Source organism: Schistocerca cancellata, chromosome 9 (assembly GCF_023864275.1).
Source record: "Schistocerca cancellata isolate TAMUIC-IGC-003103 chromosome 9, iqSchCanc2.1, whole genome shotgun sequence".
NCBI lineage: Eukaryota > Metazoa > Arthropoda > Insecta > Orthoptera > Acrididae > Schistocerca > Schistocerca cancellata.
In genome coordinates, this window is record NC_064634.1 from 262,684,001 (window position 1) to 262,704,114 (window position 20,114).

A 20,114-nucleotide genomic window follows, 5' to 3' on the forward strand; every position below is an offset into this window, starting at 1 on the left:
GAATTACAGATGCCAAAAAGCTCTCTCCATGACATTTTACACAAACGTTTATTGTTTTGTGCATACAAACAGCAAATCGTACAGGCCTTGTTGCCCAATGAGAGAACACGTCGATATGACTTTGCGGTCGAGATGCTACCACGTATTGAGGACGATGATGGTTATCTCAGACGAATTGCCTTTTCCGACGAAGCGACCATTTTTGTCAGTGGAGTAGTGAATAGCCATAATGTGCGCATTTTGGGTTCACAAGCCCCTGGCGAGGTCATGGGGTGCACCAGAGGCAGTCCAAAGGTGAATGTTTGGTGCGCCCTTTTGCACGATCGAATTATCGGGCCATTCTTCTTCGCTGAGGCTACCATCATATCTGCAGTGTATCTGCAGCTGTATGCTGTTCCTTAGCTGCTTCAGTATCACCCAGATGACTTGGTTCAGCAAGACGGTGCACCGCCTCATTGGGTTTGGACGTCCGTGCCTGTCTCGATATGACCCTTCCTGGACGATGGATTGGTCGTGTTGGGCCAACGGTTTGGCCTCCACGCTCTCCTGACATAACCCCATAAGACTTCTTTTTATGGGGTTATGGCAAGGACGAGGTCTACCGAACATGTGTACCAGATCTTGAAACCCTGCGTCAACGGATAACCACAGTCGTTGAATCGATTCCTCCAGTGATGTTGGCTAATGTGTGGACGGAAATTGAATGTCACCTAGATGTGCTACGTGTTGCCAAGGGTGCTCATGTGGAAGTTTACTGATCTGTGAAAAAAAATTTTCATAGTTTGTAAACAATTAGACACCAGTTTCATATTTGTATCTTACTTCTAGCCTGAGTTATCTATTTATGTAATCAGGGAAAGACTTTTCGGACACCCTGCATTATTCGTTTTTGCGAAGATCATGGCCTGGTGGCCTTCACCTCGCTTCCGCTAAGCGCCTTCTTCGCCACGTGCTCTTAAGAGAGTACCCCACACACGAGCGACGGAACGCTGAGATCCGTTGCGTGGGCAAACAATCGCTTGGTAGATCGCACGTATATGGGCAAACCGCAGTGATCGGTCGCTGACCGCCAATGCAATATGGCTGGCTGGATGTTAGCAGCGATGTGTGACAGTATAGCTGCGACATGTTTCTCTACTTATTAATCGTGATTGTGCAGTTTCGTTTCATTTCGCTCAGCCCACCTTGGGTAAAATCTTTACTTCAGAATTTATTGTTATTCAGAGACCAAACTACTCTGGAAAGCATAGTTACTCCTGAGTTTCCATTTATGTTACGATCAGATTTTGAAGAGATTTGCATTTTGAAGCATGTGCTGCAGAAGAAGATTTGATGGAAAGTTTGTGATATTCACGATACACTAGGCTCCGCCTGGTGATTTTGAATTAGATATGAAACGATTGGGAAACAGCCTTGCCACAGTGGATACCCCGGTTCCCGTGGGATCTCCGAAGTTAAGAGCTGTCGGACCTGGCCGGCATTTTGATGGGTGACCATCAAGGCCGCCATGCGATGTTGCCATTTTTCGGGGTGCACTCAGCCTCGTGATGCCAACTCAGGAGCTACTCGACCGAGTAGTAGCGGCTCTGGTCACAGAAAACCTTCACAACGACTGGGAGAGCGGTGTGGTGACCCCACGCCCCTCCTATCCGCATCCCCAACTGAGGATAACACAGCGATCGGATGGACCCGATGGGCCACTTGTGGCCTGAAGACAGAGTGCTATAAAACGATTACAAGCGTTATTAAAATTTTTAATTTCCAAATAGAGTGACCTACCGTAATACGAGTATTAAGGAGACATTTTAGTTTACATGTTCAGAGCAAATCTATTATTACAGCTATACTCATGTCCCTTGTCACTTCATATAATCTAACTCCCCCTCCTACAGTTTGTAACAAGAGTTTTACTAATCAGCATTGCTGTTATTGACAATGAAACACAAATTTTGTACTGTAGTTAGTTGAAGATAAACTACGAAGACTATTCGAAAAGGAAGGTCCGGTCGATTGTTTAGTGGAAATCATAGCGAAAATCGATTGAAGCTTCCCACAGATGTGTTGAGCAGTGTCTTGTTGTATGACCGCTCATCGCGTCACGTCGCTCTTATCAGATCTGAGCGCACTGTGAGCACTTAAAGACGCATAGAAAACGGCGTTTCCACGAAGTATAAGAGCTTGGTGAGAGATATCACCTGATGTCATATAGCCCACATAATGTAACTTTTTGCAATGTATACATTTGCAATGTATACATTTCATGACAGTTCTCAGTCGCACTCTGCAGGAGCAATGAAGATGTGCGTGCAGCGTTTTAGATAGGAAGTACACTACTGGCCATTAAAACTGCTACAACACGAACGTGCTACAGACGCGAAATTTAACCGACAGGGAGAAGATGCTCTGATATGCAAATGATGAGCTTTTCAGAGGATTCACACCAGGCTAGCACCGGTGGCGACATCTACAACGTGCTGACACGAGGAAAGTTTCCAACCGATTTCTCATGCACAAACAGCAGTTGACCGGCGTGGCCTGGTAAAACGTTGTTGTGATGCCTCGTGTAAGGAGGAGAAATGCGTACCATCACCTTTCCGACTTTGATAAAGGTCGAATTGCACGACATTGCTGCTCGCGTTGGTCGAGATCCAATGACTGTTAGCAGAATATGGAATCGGTAGGTTCAGAAGGGTAATACAGAACGCCGTGCTGGATCCCAACGGCCTCGTATCACTAGCACTCGGGATGACAGGCATTTTATCGGCATGGATGTAACGGATCGTGCAGCCACGTCTCGATCTCTGAGTCAACACATGGGGACGTTTGCAAGACAACAACTATCTGCACGAACAGTTCGACGACGTTTGCAGCAGCGTGGACTATCAGCTCGGAGACCATGGCTGCGGTTACCCTTGACGCTGCATCACAGACAGGAGCGCCTGCGATGGTGTACTCAACGACGAACGTGGATGCACGAATGGCAAAACGTCATGATTTCGGATGAATCCAGGTTCTGTTTACAGCATCATGAGTTACTTGTATGAGTTGACAAGTATCAACCTCATACATGTACGAGCGTGCAACACTGGTTGATATGTATCAGTGTGCGATAGCTTTCGACGACGATTTGGAAGATTTCACATTTTTATGTGCTGGTACACTTGCTCTTTTGGAAGATGATAAGAAGATAAGGCGGAGGAAGCGTAGATGGTGGCAGAGAGAGTTTCTCGCGAATTAACGCTAAAGGATGGCGCATATTTTAGAAATTATGTTAGGATGAGTGTGGAGGATTTCCGCAGTTTGTTATCACTTGTGGCTCCTCTTGTGTCCAAAACCAACACAAACTTTCGGGAAGCGATTCCACCAGAGGATCAGTTGGCAGTAACACTCCGTTTTTTGGCCATTGGGGATTCCTCTTGAGACGAAGATTTCATTGCAAAACATTTGCATTGTCGCGCGATTGCTAATGCCAACGTCTCACACACGATTATCGGCATCCGTTGTCAACATTATCACGCGAGGCCGCCGGAATAGTAGCAAAAAATTGATATACGTGCCAGATGCATGAAAAAATTATATAATGTATTACATACTCTGAGATATATAAAACTTTTACCTTCACTTCTTGGAATAAAACTTGCACAATGGCCTCGCAAACACGAAGAATAATGTTGCATATGGCACTTTTTGATGTTCTATGCAGATACATTAACGGCGAAACGATAGTCGGCACCTCCAAAACTCAAACATCCGCCAAAGAGCCTGGTACTACGCATGCGCTAATCGTCAAAATGAGCGGCAGGCGACAAGACGACAGGAAATGATAGTACTGCGCATGCACGAGTTCAAATGTCGCTCATACATGTCGCGTAGATGGCCAAAAAGCGATATACAAAATGTATACGCGACATGTATGAGCTCGAGGGTCCGCATACAAGTTCCGTGAATTTTTGTATGAGATGATGTATCGCGACATGTCAAATTGACATGTCGCTCATACATGTCGCGATACATGTATCCCAGTGTAAACGTACCTTTACTACCATATGAGATCCATTGATGAGCTCACGCCAGCACAAGGAACGATCTAATAGTTATCGTACGACAGTGTTTTTATGAACAGTGCATATTATACAGCCGCCATAACAAGTACATTTATCCGTATCGAACCAGTTTATGTATTTACCAAGTTCTCTACAGTGTAATGTCTGAGTGAAATAATAAGTTTGTGATTCAAAGTGCATTCCATGAGTGTCATCAATTACTTACAGAAAATAGTTCACTTTTATCCCAAATCCATCAATATGTGTGCAGCAATAACAGTAAAAAGGCTATATTACGTGAGTATCGGCGTATTAATGCAACAAGAGGATATAATCGGAGTTACCGCCGAAAATTTCCAACAAACGCCGGATTATACAACTGACAGAAGACGCTAGGTACTGTGCCACATTAATTACAGTTCAACTTGATGTGGGATGTGGTGGCTTTTCAGTACATTATCAACGTAAAAACACATTCAGTTTCATTAGCACAAAATGATTCTAAAGTAATGTTTTTAACATCTGTAGTAACCATCAGTTCTATAGTGTTCATGCATTATTCAATTAAAGAATTTATTGCCACCACAGTACTCATTGTACCTTCAGTACAATGCAAATTCAGTAACTTTAAAATCATTACGACAGTTGGTGTGGATCAATCTAACTTACAGCAAGTTCAAGTGTTTATCATATGTGTGTGTATATTGTGTTACGTAAATGTTGTTCGCCTGCTAGGCGTGATTAACGTACACCAGTTAGTGCATTCTGTTCAGTCACTTCAAAGAGGCTATTTTTGTTCATGAAAATCAGAATTCGTTTAACATTCGATTTCTTGTACGCCATCGGCAATATTTATTCAGTAATTCCGTGTAGTAGTCTGAACTACATTGCAAAGCCCTTCAGGCTTATTGCACGCGATAGCCACTTTCCAGACGTCCGATGCCGCATGGTCTAAAAATATTACAGTACATTCGGATAGTGGCATCGCAACCCCTTAATCTTAACATGCCAAATCCGATTATCCATGGCCGACCTGCGTAGCCGCGGGACAAGGCGCAAGAGACAGATAGATGGATAGGTAGATAGATAGATAGGTAGATAGATAGACAGGTAGGTAGATAGATAGACATGAAAAGAGCATTGTTGCCTGCCATTGTAGTGTTGGGCAGCGGCAGCTGGATGTGAACAGCGCGTAGCGTTGCGCAGTATGAGGTGAGCCGCCAGCAGTGGTGGATGTGAGGAGAGAGATGGCGGAGTTTTGAAGTTACATATATTATGACTTGTGATGATATTAAGGTAAATACATTGTTTGTTCTCTATTAATATCTTTCATTTGCTAACTATCCCTATCAGTAATTAGTGCCTTCAGTAGTTTGAATCTTTTATTTAGCTTTTGAATATTAGTTAATTCATTACATGGTGGGGCCAACACACTGCTTTCGTCTTCACTGCCATTTCTCAGTTTACTTTGGAGCCGAGTGTTACGTTTTTCACACGCCATTATTGTCACAATATTTCACACGATAACACAGAAAAGCACAATTTGAATAGCAAAAATAAGAGAACACATTAACATTGCACTGAAAATAATATCTAGTTAATTGCAGCTGCGAAATACTTGGCGCAAAGCTACATGCATGCCACAACTGTTTTACTGTACAACAATGAAAGACTGCAACTACAAAGGAGATTCTCTCTACAATTACGCACTAGCAATAAACAAAAGCTACACTAAATACACAAACTACAAGAAAAAATCAGAAGATTCCAGTGAGGTATCCTAGGCTAAGGGTCGACATATGAAACGTCCCCTTAGAACAATTTATACAAGGACTGCAGTGGGTCTGCATCTCTGATGACCCACCAATACCATACTCTCTACCAGGACTACAGTGGGCCTACTCTGTGATGACCTACCTACCAATCTTCTTCAAAACTTCGAATGACTCTGCTGTGGGTTTGCTCTGTTGTGGCCCATTACCTGTCTGTATGTCAAGAGTCAGCACTGTCTTTCCGTTGGAAGGACAACACTACTTCGTCAAGATTGCATGGAAATCCACTACTTCCGTGTGCATTGTCTTTTACTGCTCAGACTTTGATAAAAGAAACGGAAATTTTACTGTGATGAACAGTCTGGACTGTCTTTATGGGCTGTGAGAAAATTTTAGCTTTTGACCAACATTGTATCAATAAGTGTGTGCATTTGATTTCTTGGTTATTGTAATTATGAAAAATTTTATCAAATCATTATTGGCCACTGCCCAAAAATATTTTGTAAAATTTTTTGTGGGGAGCATGGGGGCTATGTAAGTAGGCTGTTTATGTTTTCTTATTGGCAACGTTACGTAGCTCTCTGTACGAAAATCACTGGCTGTGCTGTGTGCAGTCTGTGGCTAGTTTGCATTGTTGTCTGCCATTGTAGTGTTGGGAAGCGGCAGCTGGATGTGAACAGCGCGTAGCGTTGCGCAGTTAGAGGTGAGCCGCCAGCAGTGGTGGATGTGAGGAGAGAGATGGCGGAGTTTTGAAATTACATATATTATGACTTGTGATGATATTAAGGTAAATACATTGTTTGTTCTCTATTAATATCTTTCATTTGCTTAATATCCCTATCAGTAGTTAGTGCCTTCAGTAGTTTGAATCTTTTATTTAGCTGGCAGTAGTGGCGCTTGCTGTATTGCAGTAGTTCGAGTGACGAAGATTTTTGTGAGGTAAGTGATTTCTGAAAGGTATAGTTTAATGTTACTCAGGGTCATTCTTTTGCAGGGATTTTTGATAGTCAGATTGCGTTGCGCTAAAAATATTGTGTGTCACTTTAGTGAATGTTTGAGTACGTTCAGTTTTGCTCAGCTGTTTGAAAAGCAAATAGTGTAAGAGGTTTATCAGCGCAGTCGTGTATAAATTGTTCTAAGGGGACGTTTCAAGTTTAGTTGTTGAACAGTGACCGAAAAAGTAGGTATGTCGGCTACGTCTACACAAGAGAAAAAGAGGAAGGCTCTGTATTTAAGAGAAGATTTATAGGCGTATCGGGGGACTCGGGTAAACAGTAGAAACAACCGAAACATAACAGCGTACTTCATCATCACAATACCAGTAACCCCAAAGCATTTCAAATGATAGATTACCTGACGGATGGAAACGACGAATTAATGTCTTTCGTCCGTTTTCATTCGAGTCATCGTCTGACTAGTTCTTTCTGTTCCATTAAGCTAAACTAAAATTCATGGACATGGATTCTCATCACCTCAAGAAGCTGTTGATTACCGCAGTAACCACGTTTTTCAAGCACAAGCATTAGGCAGGAAGTGACACTGCCTGACAAAAAAAATTAACTGTCCGATGTGTACACGAGTACAGCAACAATTCTCTGGGATAAGTACAACGATCGCAAGACTGCCCTAGTTTGTATTTAGTGTCGTTACTAGGCCTGCTAGGGTGTATAAATGACGTGAGGGCGTGAACAGCTTCAGAATTTGAGTGTTCACTGTGAAGTAGGTACAACTACCACAAGTAGTTCGTGGTTAGAGCTATTATCAAATTAAGAGGTATAAGGAGTGTAAAGAGCTTCACATCTTGAGTGATCACTGCGAAGGGCACGGTGATGCTGCTGCACACTCATATGAGAAAGCTTTACCGACACCTGACAGAGTTCAAGCCTCCATTTGGTCGTCTCGTCGAATTGTGAAATATCCAGATTTCTGAGGCATTCTTTTCTGGCAGTGGCCAAATGTGATAGGTGTGAGAACTTGAGGTCATACATACTCATCGTGAAGGTTCAGGTCAATCACGTCTCACTAACACCAGGGAGGTTCATTGTCACTTCCCACTAAGCGCATTGCAACCCATTTTCATATCCTTGTGCCATACGAAGACAACTGAAGGATTTCCAGCAACATTTTGTGTCATCTCGCACCATTGTCCTAAGACGCAGCAGTCGGACCAGGAATTACCGTCTTATGCGTAGGCTGCTATAAACACCACAACACAAATGGTTGAATTTGGAGTAGGTCTGTTGGTAAAATATCGCTATATCAACATACAGATACTCTTTCCAAGAAATATCGATATATGTCGGCTGTTTCGACATGTTGTTGTTGTGGTCTTCAGTCGTGAGACTGGTTTGATGCAGCTCTCCATGCTGCTCTATCCTGTGCAAGCTTCTTCATCTCCCAGTACCTACTGCAACCTACATCCTTCTGAATCTGCTTAGTGTATTCATCTCTTGGTCTCCCTCTACTACTTTTACCCTCCACGCTGCCCTCTAATACGAAATTGGTGATCCCCTGATGCCTCAGAACATATCCTACCAACCGATCCCTTCTTCTTGTCAAGTTGTGCCACAAACTCCTCTTCTCCCCAATTCCATGCAATACCTCCTCATTAGTTATGTGATTTACTCATCTAATCTTCAGCATTTTTCTCCAGGACCACATTTCGAAAGCTTCTATTCTCTTCTTGTCCTAACTATTTATCGTCCGTGTTTCACTTCAATACATGGCTACACTCCATACAAATAATTTCAGAAACGACTTCCTGACACTTAAATCTATACCCGACATAAACAAATTACTCTTCTTCAGAAACGGTTTCCTTGCCATAGTCAGTCTAAATTTTATATCCTCTCTACTTCGACCATCATCAGTTATTTTGCTTCCCAAATAACAAAACTCATTTACTACTTTAAGCGTCTCATTTCCTAATCTAATTCACTCAGCATCACCCGATTTGATTCGACTACATTCCATTATTCTCGTTTTGCTTTTGTTGATGTTAATCTTATACACTCCTTTCAAGACACTGTCCATTGCGTTCAACTGCTCTTCCTAGTCCGTTGCTGTCTCTGGCAGAATTACGAGTACAATGTCATCGGCTTACCTCAAAGTTTTTTTATTTCCTCTCCATGGATTAGAATACCTACTCTGAAGTTTTTTGTTTCCTTTAATGCTTGCTCAATATACAGATTGAATAACATGGGAGAGAGGCTACAATCCTGTCTCACTCCCTTCCCAACCATTGCTTCCCATTCATGTCCCTCGACTCTTATAACTGCCATCTGCTTTCTGCACAAATTGTAAATAGCCTTTCGCTCCCTGTATTTTACCCCACCACCTTCTGATTTTGAAAGAGAGTATTGCAGTCAACATTGTCAAAAGCTTTCTCTAAGTCTACAGATGCTAGAAACGTGGGTTTGCCTTTCGTTAATCTTTCTTCTAAGATAAGTCGTAAGGTCAGTGCTGCCCCACGTGTTCCAACATTTCTACGGAATTCAAACTGATCCTCCCCCCAGATCGGCTTCTACCAGTTTTTCCACTCATCTGTAAAGAATTCGCGTTCTTATTTTGCAGCTGTAACTTATTAAACTGATAGTTCGGTAATTTTCACATTTTTCAACACCTGCTTTTTTTGGGATTGGAATTATTATATTCTTCTTGAAGTTTGAGGGTATTTCGCCTGTCTCATCGATCCTGCTCACCAGATGGTAGAGTTTTGTCAGGACTGGCTCTCCCAAGGCTATCAGTAGTTCTAATGGAATGTAGCCTACTCTGGTGGCCTTGTTTCGACTCAGGTTTTTCAGTGCTCTGTCAAGTTCTTCACGCAATATCATATCTCCCATTTCATCTTCATCTACATCCTCTTCCATTTCCATAAAATTGTCCTCAAGTACATCGCCCTTGTATAGACCCTCTATATACTCCTTCCACCTTTCCGCTTTTCCTTCTTTGCTTAGAACTGGGTTTCCATCTCAGCTCTTGATATTCATACAAGTGGTTCTCTTTTCTCCAAAGGTCTCTTTAATTTTCCTGTAGGCAGTATCTATCTTACCCCTAGTGAGATAAGCCTCTACCTTCTTTCGACATATGGATATCGTAATGGCAACATAGACTGTTGACGTTTTTATTGTCCGCACCTCGTGGTCGTGCGGTAGCGTTCTTGCTTCACGCGCCCGGGTTCCCGGGTTCGATTCCCAGCGGGGTCAGGAATTTTCTCTGCCTCGTGATGACAGGGGGTTGTGTGATGTCCTTAGGTTAGTTAGGTTTAAGTAGTTCTAACTTCTAGGGGACTGATGACCATAGATGTTAAGTCCCATACTGCTCAGAGCCATTTGAACATTTTTATTTTCGATTATATTTGTTCGCAATTTTCGGCAAGTATTTGAAACTGATCTCTTGAAACTGTAGCAGAATATAACTTGACTGTGAAGGAGTCTTACTATTTTTGAGTTTTTATCACCTCCAAGTATAGATGTCACAAAAAGAAGTCTGATAGCACTGAGAGTGGCTCTGTGAATGGTATAGCAAGATTTCCGATGTGAAGAAATAGCACACAAGTTAAGAAAACAGTTATTATCGCAACTAGTGTGCTAATTCTTCTCATCGACATTCTTCAAAAACAGCTGCTGAAAATGATGATGAAAAATCTAAATGAGAAGATAGGTCTTTGTGGTCTCCGGAGCGGTGTGGGGCGAAATGCTGACGTAATCGGCGCCCGGCGCTACCATGTGAAGCTCTAACGTTTAGTTTCACCACGCAGTTTTGACACTACAACTGCCACGTCACTGGCGATTGTAGAAACGAAAACATAAAAAACGGGGAATTCGACGAATCCGATAGATGACGAAACCGAGTGACGGATCCATTGGACACCTTTTATTGTGGCACATCCATGCAGGTATCATTGTTAGCAAAGTAGTTATAGCCAACAAAGAACGTGCATCGCCCGCATCTCGTGGTCGTGCGGTAGCGTTCTCGCTTCCCACGCCCGGGTTCCCGGGTTCGATTCCCGGCGGGGTCAGGGATTTTCTCTGCCTCGTGATGGCTGGGTGTTGTGTGCTGTCCTTAGGTTAGTTAGGTTTAAGTAGTTCTAAGTTCTAGGGGACTGATGACCATAGATGTTAAGTCCCATAGTGCTCAGAGCCATTTTGAACGTGCATCGCTCCCCTTTGAATTCTTGCTCTAAGGACGATAAACAGGCTGCCTGCTTGATGATGTACATAATATTTAATAATAAATCAATACAACTCCGCCAATGCCGGTCCCATGTCCGGTAGAAAAAGGAGGAGAGGAAGGAGTAACACCTTGTTAAAAAAGCTTGGTTCACCTGTCAAGGGTGACAGTATCTCGTGAGGGTTCATTAGCAGGGAAACGGCGAAGCCCTCAACGGCACTGAAAGCGGCGATGAAGATCATCAGAACAGCGGAAGAGGCAGGCTTTTGCATAAAAGCACCAAACTGTAGCGTCTGTTCCCACAGTGGGTGGCGACAAACGGCGTCTGTCCCACATGTTAGTGGCGGCCTCACTTATTATTCTAAGCTAAATGCTCGAATTTTTATGATGGAAAAGTTCAACTACCTTTCCCCAAACTAAACTTTAACGTAAGACATGACGGTAAATTTCAAAACGAAAACTATTCCAGGATGTAACCAATCCTCCATCGCTATTCATGGCGGTGCATCTCGTCCTTTGGATTCTGGAGAGCCTAGAACATCATGTAAGGGAGAGTCGGAGCTTCCTAGAACTTCTTCAAAGATAAGACCCAAGAAACAACAACTACTGGGGAATATTAATATCAACATACTTACGAAAGTTGGAAAACTGAACCAACTAACGGGCACTCTCAGTCAATGCAACATACTTATATTAGCACTTCAAGATACAAGGTATCTGAATGAAAATGTATTTCAGTCAGATGGATACATGATCTACAAAGGAAAACCAGCCATTAAAAATTCCCATGATACGAATATATTAGGGACAGCATTTGTGGTCAAACAGAAACTTGCAGAATCAATAACTAATTTTAGCTCCCCATTAGAACGAATTTCATTTCTGACTTTTAAGTCAGACAATAAAAGTTACAGCATTACAAATACATACGCACCTACCAACCAACATAACAGATCAAATGTTGATAAAGTGGAATATTTTTGGGAAATGCTAGAACAGGAAACATCCAAATTCTCAAAAGAATATATCAAAATTTTAATGTGGGGACTTTAATGCACAAGTTTACAGAGAAATAAAATTTAGATCAGTAGTTGGAGATTATCCAGCACATGAAAGAACCAACAGAAATGGGGAAAGACTCATACATTTTTGTAAACAATTTAACCTAAAACTGATGTCAACATTTTTCAGGAAACTTCTGCGATATATCAAATACAAGGAAAATGGATAATTGGGAAGACATTAAAGAAACAATGCAAGTGTCAGTTAAAGAAATGGGACAATCACGAAGAATAGCAATACACAGATGGCGGAACGACCTGTGTGATGAAGAAATTGACAATCGACTAAAGGCATGGAAGAAATGGAAACAGTAATAAGAAACATGAATACTAGGAAGAGTTTAAAGAAGAAAGGAAAACGACAGTAAAAATCATCAGAATAGTAAAAATAAAATGTGACAAAGACACATTAGAAGAAATGGTTTCAGACATTAAAAGAAACAATACTAGAGACTTCTATAAGACTATAAAAGAAGTTTTAACAGGATTCCAGTCACCAAGTTTACATTTTAAAGATAAAATTGGAAAAATGGTTTTAACCTGTAAAGGAAACAGCCAAATTGTTGCTGAATGCTTTTAAAATCTATAAAACTGTGAAGAACCTAATGACAGATTACAACTTCTAAAACCAAAACATGACAATCCTCCATCGGAACCATCTACAGTAAAAGAAATAAAAATTATTATCAAAGCACTGAAGAATAGCAAAGCACTAGGAGAGAATGGGATAGTAGCAGAAATATGGAAACTAGGGGGATTATCCACATGACAGAAAATTCACAACGTAATTAAAGGCATTTGGCCAAAAGAAACCATACCCAGTGACTGGAAACAAGCATTGATCCATCCTTTTCATAAAAAAGGAAATAAAACAGGCACCAACAACAACTGGGGTATATTCTTGTTACCAACAACGTACGAAAGATTGTCTAAAGCACTTTTAAATATAATAAAGAAACAAGCAGGATCTAATATAGGAGATTATCAAGCACGATTTAGAAAAGGTAGATCATGTGCAGAACAGATTCTTAATTTAAAAACAATTCTGAGAGTGAGAGCTGTGCAAAATAAAAATACAGTAGTTATTTTCGCAGACTTCAAGAAGGCCTACGACTCAGTTGTCAGACAAACACTATTCCAGTTACTTTATGAATCAGGGATTGTCGAAAAGATCAGCAGACTTGTTGAACAAACGCTCACAGTTAAAAGGCACAGATACAAGGCTAAATTTCTCAACCATTTAAAGCCAAAATAGGAGTTCGACAAGGAAATGGACTGCCCCCAATTCTCTTTAACTTGGTTTTAGAAAAACTAGTGATAAAACAGAGGAGTAAAGGGTGTAAGCATGGGCCAAGGAAAGAACAAATTTGAAGTGAAATTTTTAGCCTTTGCAGATGATACGGCTTTGATAACTCCAAACCGAACAGATGCAACAGTTATTCTTGATCTGTTACACGAGATTGCTGAAAAGACTGGACTAAAATTATTCTACGAAAGAAACGAGAATATAGAACACAAACTTAACACAAAAAAGCTAATGAAAACAAAGTATGGAAAAATTAAAAGAGTCGATAAAGTCAAATACCTAGGGAAGTGGAACCAAGCTAATGGACTGGATAACACAACAAACAGAGAAAGAACAAAAAAATTAAAATTTGCAAATACATTAGCACAAAACCACTGGAATAGGAAATCAATATCAATTCAATCGAAGATTAGACATTATAATTCAGTTATTAGGACACAGGCAACATCTGGATCAGAATGATTACCACTGAATAAGAAAGGCGAATAAAGAGAATTAGAAAAAAGACAGTGAAAAATACTAAGAAAAATTGTAGGTCCTGAGAAGAACAATGAAAATAGGTGAATTAAAAGGAAGAATAAAGATTTATACAAAAATACAGAAAAGGTCACAGATACAATGAGGAAGAGACGGCTAAAATTTTATGGACATTGAAAAAGAATTGTAGAAACAGGGATTACAAAGAAAATGTTTAATTACGTTAGTAAGCTGAAAAAACTGAAGGATGGATAGAAGCAGTAAAGAAAGATACCAACAAAATAGATGTTACAGAAGAAATAATAAGTGAAAGGAAACACTTCAGGCTACTGATTGAAAAAGTAAGCTACGAAGAAAATGAGCCAAAACCTCGACCCAAGAGAGTGTGGACACATGAGCACTTGAAGAGAAAATGAAGAAGTACTGGGAAGAAAGTAAGAATAAGAAACGCCATTAGTCTTAAGTTGTATACTGTTCATAACTGGCCAAATTCATAAATTAAAATAATAAATCAATACTAAAATTATTATTATTTGTGGTCACCAGTCTACTGACTGGTTTGATGCGGCCCGCCACGAATTCCTTTCCTGTGCTAACCTCTTAATCTCAGAGTAGCACTTGCAACCTACGTCCTCAATTATTTGCTTCACGTATTCCAATCTCTGTCTTCCTCTACAGTTTTTGCCCTCTACAGCTCCCTCTAGTACCATGGAAGTTATTCCCTCATGTCTTAGCATATGTCCTATCATCCTGTCCCTTCTCCTTATCAGTGTTTTCCACATATTCCTTTCCTCTCCGATTCTGCGTAGAACCTCCTCATTCCTTACCTTATCAGTCTACCTAATTTTCAACATTCGTCTATAGCACCACATCTCAAATGCTTCGATTCTCTTCTGTTCCGGTTATCCCACAGTCCATGTTTCACTACCATACAATGCTGTACTCCAGACGTACATCCTCAGAAATTTCTTCCTCAGATTAAGGCCGGTATTTGATATTAGTAGACTTCTCTTGGCCAGAAATGCCTTTCTTGCCATAGCGAGTCTGCTTTTGAGGTCCTCTTTGCTCCGTCCGTCATTGGTTATCTTACTGCCTAGGTAGCAGAATTCCTTAAGTTCATTGACTTCGTGACCATCAATCCTGATGTTAAGTTTCTCACTGTTCTCAGTTCTACTCTTTCTTCGATTTATTCTCAAACCATACTGTGTACTCATTAGACTGTTCATTCCGTTCAGCAGATCATTTAATTCTTCTTCACTTTCACTCAGGATAGCAACGTCATCAGCGAATCGTGTCATTGATATCCTTTCACCTTGTATTTTAATTCCACTCCTGAACCTTTCCTTTATTTCCGTCATTGCTTCCTCGAAGTACAGATTGAAGAGTAGGGGCGAAAGGCTACAGCCTTGTCTTACAACCTTCTTCATACGAGCACTTCGTTCTTGATCGTCCACTCTTATTCTTTCCTCTTGGTTGTTGTACATATTGTATATGACCCGTCTCTCCCTATAGCTTACCCCTACTTTTTTCAGAATCTCGAACAGCTTGCACCAGTTTATATTGTCGAACGCTTTTTCCAGGTCGACAAATCCTATGAAAGTGTCTTGATTTTTCTTTAGCCTTGCTTCCATTATTAGCCGTAACGTTAGAACTGCCTCTCTCGTCCCTTAACTTTTCCTAACGCCAAACTGATCGTCACCTATCGCATTCTCAATTTTCTTTTCCATTCTTCTGTATATTATTATAGTGAGCAGCTTCGATGCGTGAGCTGTTAAGCTGATTGTGCGATAATTCTCGCACTTCTCAGCTCTTGCCGTCTTCGGAATTGTGTGGATGAAGCTTTTCCGAAAGTCAGATGGTATACCGCCAGACTCATATATTCTACGCACCAACGTGAATAGTCGTTTTGTTCCCACTTCCCCCAATGATTTTAGAAATTCTGATAGAATGTTATCTATCCCTTCTGCCTTATTTGACCGTAAGTCCTCCAAAGCTCTTTTAAATTCCGATTCTAATACTGGATCCCCTATCTCTTCTAAATCGACTCCTGTTTCTTCTTCTATCACATCAGACAAATATTCACCCTCACAGAGGCTTTCAGTGTATTCTTTCCACCTATCTGCTCTCTCCTCTGCATTTAACAGTGGAATTCCCGTAGCACTCTTAATGTTACCACCGTTGCTTTTAATGTCACCAAAGGTTGTTTTGACTTTCCTGTATGCTGAGTCAGTCCTTCCGACAATCATATCTTTTTCGATGTCTTCACATTTTTCCTGCAGCCATTTCGTCTTAGCTTCCCTGCACTTCCTATTTATTTCATTCCTCAGCGACTTGTATTTCTGTATTCCTGATTTTCCCGGAACATGTTTGTACTTCCTCCTTTCATCAAACAACTGAAGTATTTGTTCTGTTACCCATGGTTTCTTCGCAGCTACCTTCTTTGTACCTATGTTTTCCTTCCCAACTTCTGTGATGGCCCTTTTTAGAGGTGTCCATTCCTCTTCAACTGTACTGCCTACTGCGCTATTCCTTATTGCTGTATCTATAGCGTTAGAGAACTTCAAACGTGTCTCGTCATTCCTTAGTATTTCCGTATCCCACTTCTTTGCGTATTGATTCTTCCTGACTAATTTCTTGACTTCATCCTACTCTTCATCACTACTATATTGTGATCTGAGTCTATATCTGCTCCTGGGTACGCCTCACATACCCGTAATTGATTTCGGAATCTCTGTCTGACCATGATGTAATCTAATTGAAATCTTCCCGTATCTCCCGGCCTTTTCCAAGTATACCTCCACCTCTTGTGATTCTTGAACAGGGTATTAGCTATTACTAGCTGAAACTTGTTACAGAACTCAATTAGGCTTTCTCCTCTTTCATTCCTTGTCCCAAGCCCATATTCTCCTGTAACCTTTTCTTCTACTCCTTCCCCTACAACTGCATTCCTGTCGCCCATGACTATTAGATTTTCGTCCCCCTTTACATACTGCATTACCCTTTCAATATCTTCATACACTTTCTCTATCTGTTCATCTTCAGCTTGAAACGTCGGCATGTATACCTGAACTATCGTTGTCGGTGTTGGTCCACTAAAATACAGAGCTCTAAAACTAGCAGTATATTTACAACGTTCGGCCGTTATTTTTATTGGCCTGTATGTCGGTATTTTTTTCTCTGGTGATATAGTGAAATATCAGTACTTCTTCCGACATATCGAGCACCGATAATTTTGCTTTTTTAAATATCGATACATCGTATTCCCGATGTTTTAAAAAATATCAACAGTCGTATTCTGGAGTGCTGCCGTATCCCGAAATGGTGGACTGCCGATGAATGGCGTAGCATTCCAGCGATCACTCGCCGTTCAGCACTATCCCAGGTGACCATCGTTCGCAAGAATGGCGGCGTAGAGGTCACATTTTTCCAATATCTGGAGTGGCGTCCTCATGTCCTCTCATGCGATAGTAAGGCGATGCCTATTTCAAAAGGTCTTTCTCCATCCACACATGGCACGTCTGCCTACGAACTGTCTGGGTGATGTAGAGGTACTGTTGTGGCCAGCAACCTCACTAGATCTGTCCCCTGAGAGAACCTAAAACGTCAAACCCGCCCCAGTGTCAAAAGTCAGGACGCCAAGGACCAGTTCCATCATCTGTGGCTCAGTTTGCCCCACTAGAATTTTTCTATGACTCTTTCCAACCGATTCAGTGCATGCTTCCAGGACACAGGAGCTGCATCACGATACTGATAGGAGGGCTCATACAGCCTAGTTGTTTGTAAATTTCACACCAATTTGCAATAACTGTAGTAACGTCACATAACTTCTCCACCAGTGAAGTTCCTTTCGTTTTCATCTTATCTTTTGGGTGTATCACTGGCTTTTCTCACGCAGTGTATGCTTCCCGAACTGTTTTGGACGCATGCGAAGGTGTATGCACTTTATGGGCGAATATTCTGAGAAATACCAACAAGATTTTCATCAAAACATGATTTTTCCTTCATTGTTTTTCTACATATTTGAAATACGGTCCTCGAATTAGACAACATTGCCCAAACACATTGGGCAGTAACGTAAGGAAGAGATTGGCGTACAAATGATGCACCATTTGAGCAATGAGTCATTATACAATTTTGTATCCTAAATCACATTTGAGACGCAACCTGCAAATCGCAGATGAGATAAAGATTAAGTTAATGACAGGGTTTCGAGGTGCATGATTGCAAGAGAATGAGTAAATCAATATGATTTGTTTTGTCAGCAACAGACGTGGCAGCGCGTGCTTGAAGTACTGAGACAAATTATTATAGCAAATAATATTTTAAACCTATTCAGACAAGTATGCAATGGTAAATTCCCGACTAAAACAAAAATTACAAGTTACTTTGTCAATGTTGGTTCAATAAACCATCTGCTAATGTACTGTAGATGAAGTGATACTCACACTGACATGATCCGTCTTGATGTTAGCATGTGTGAGATTACACTCTGTTTTTATAAGGTGGCGTGTACAATCAATCGCCGGCCACTGTGGCCGAGCGGTTCTAGGCGCTCAGTCCGGAACCGCGCGACTGCTGCGGTCGCAGGTTCGAATCCTGCCTCGGGCATGGATGTGTGTGATGTCCTTAGGTTAGTTAGCTTTAAGTAGTTCTAAGTTCTAGGTGACTGATGACCACAGATGTTAAGTCCCATAGTGCTCAGAGCCATTTGAACCATTTTTTACAATCAGCCATCGTCAAATAACATTGTACACGATTATGAAATACGCATAAATGGGTTCTGTGTGTACCCAAGGAAATAGAAACTGTAGGGAATCTGACAGGTAGAAAGGTCCAGTACCCTCGTAGCAGACAGCCGTCACCCACAGTGTTGCCAAATAGTTCCAGAGTAAATCACAATAGAAATGTATGGAAAAAACAGTGCTTGCTCGTATAGATGAGAAACCTCCATCAAAACTCAACAATTGTCACGTTAAGTAGGTCATTGCGCGCAGCACCGTGTGAGAGACAACACAGGAAATTGCTGTAACACCAGTATCATTTGCACCTGTCACCATTGACCTTAACACTGCAACATTTATCTTCTACGATCTTGGCCTTCCCTTTGTGTTAAGCCAATAGGTGATACAGCTCTGTATGGTCCATGCTCGTTTTGTCACGTATATACTTTTCTCTGATGAATTCTGAATATTATTAGAAAGGCGACATTATGTCGCCAGAATAATGCAGTTTTTTTTTAAATATTTTCATGAACAAAGCACAGTTTAGAGAAAGTATTTTTATATTGTAATGATAGTTTCAGCTGAATTAGGTAATCTTCAGACCTAAAATAAAGCGGGGGGGGGGGGGCAAGTAGTTATCTCAAGCTTCAGCTGGTGTACCTTTTAATAATTAATATGAGAGAACTGTGCTACTGAACAAAGTTCACTACTGGGGGACCATCAGCAGAGCAGCATGTAAAGACCAACATATTACACGCAGAGCTTTTATATATTGGAGCTGCTGAGAAATTTTAAAAGCATCATGAAAAGGATGATTTTTTACCCTGAAACTTTAAACAGCGTACACAAAATGAAAATCTGATGAGTGGAGAGGTTCAAATCTTGCTGGATATTTATTTTTTGTCGTTTCGGTTAAAGATTAAAGCAAATTCTGGGGATGGATTCTTCGGAAAAGTTTTGTCTGATTCCCTCCTAACGTGTCCTGTCCGAGCTGATTCTCCTGGTGTAATAACCACAATCCCGAAACCTCATACTGATTTTCTTTAAAAAATTAAAAGAATGTACCTATTAACAGCCGACTATTACACATCAATTCTCTGATCAAGAAATATCAACAGTACAGTGCATGGTGCACATGCAGGGATGTATGTCTGAAATTAAATTCTATGGCTAAGACCCGCTTCTGCATCCGAGACAGCATGTCATCTGAGTGGAGAGTGTTTATTTACCTGGCAACTAGAGAAACAGCAACGGGGAAAATAGCCATACGGCGTCCCCCAAGCAGGTACTGCTCGGCGTTGACGGCGACCTTGAAGAATCCAAAGTAGACGCCGATGGCCACGCAGCCGAGCAGCATGGCGCTGAAGATGACGTAGTCGGTGATACCGAAGAAGAGGCGGCTGGCCGCCGCTATGGGTTCCGAAGTCACTTCCATAGTTTCCGGCTGGCTAGCTCAGCTACACCTGTTAGAGAGCATTCACGTGTTACCAGTACGTATTACGTTGTGCTTAAAGCAAAGTTGGAGTCAATATCATAGTACACAGACAGCAGTTTATACGGAA

At 41.3% G+C, this 20,114-nt stretch overlaps 1 protein-coding gene across 1 annotated transcript in view; it reads right to left on the bottom strand.

The window, feature by feature from the left end:
* Positions 1 to 19,990, bottom strand: part of LOC126100669 (sodium-coupled monocarboxylate transporter 1-like) — a 190,225-nt gene extending 170,235 nt beyond the window's left edge. The window contains exon 1 of the mRNA XM_049911289.1: positions 19,782 to 19,990. Coding sequence (XP_049767246.1) covers positions 19,782 to 19,987 — 206 coding nt within the window. The 5' untranslated portion in view covers positions 19,988 to 19,990. The remainder of the gene's footprint in view (positions 1 to 19,781) is intronic.
* Between the last annotated feature and the right edge of the window lie 124 nt (positions 19,991 to 20,114).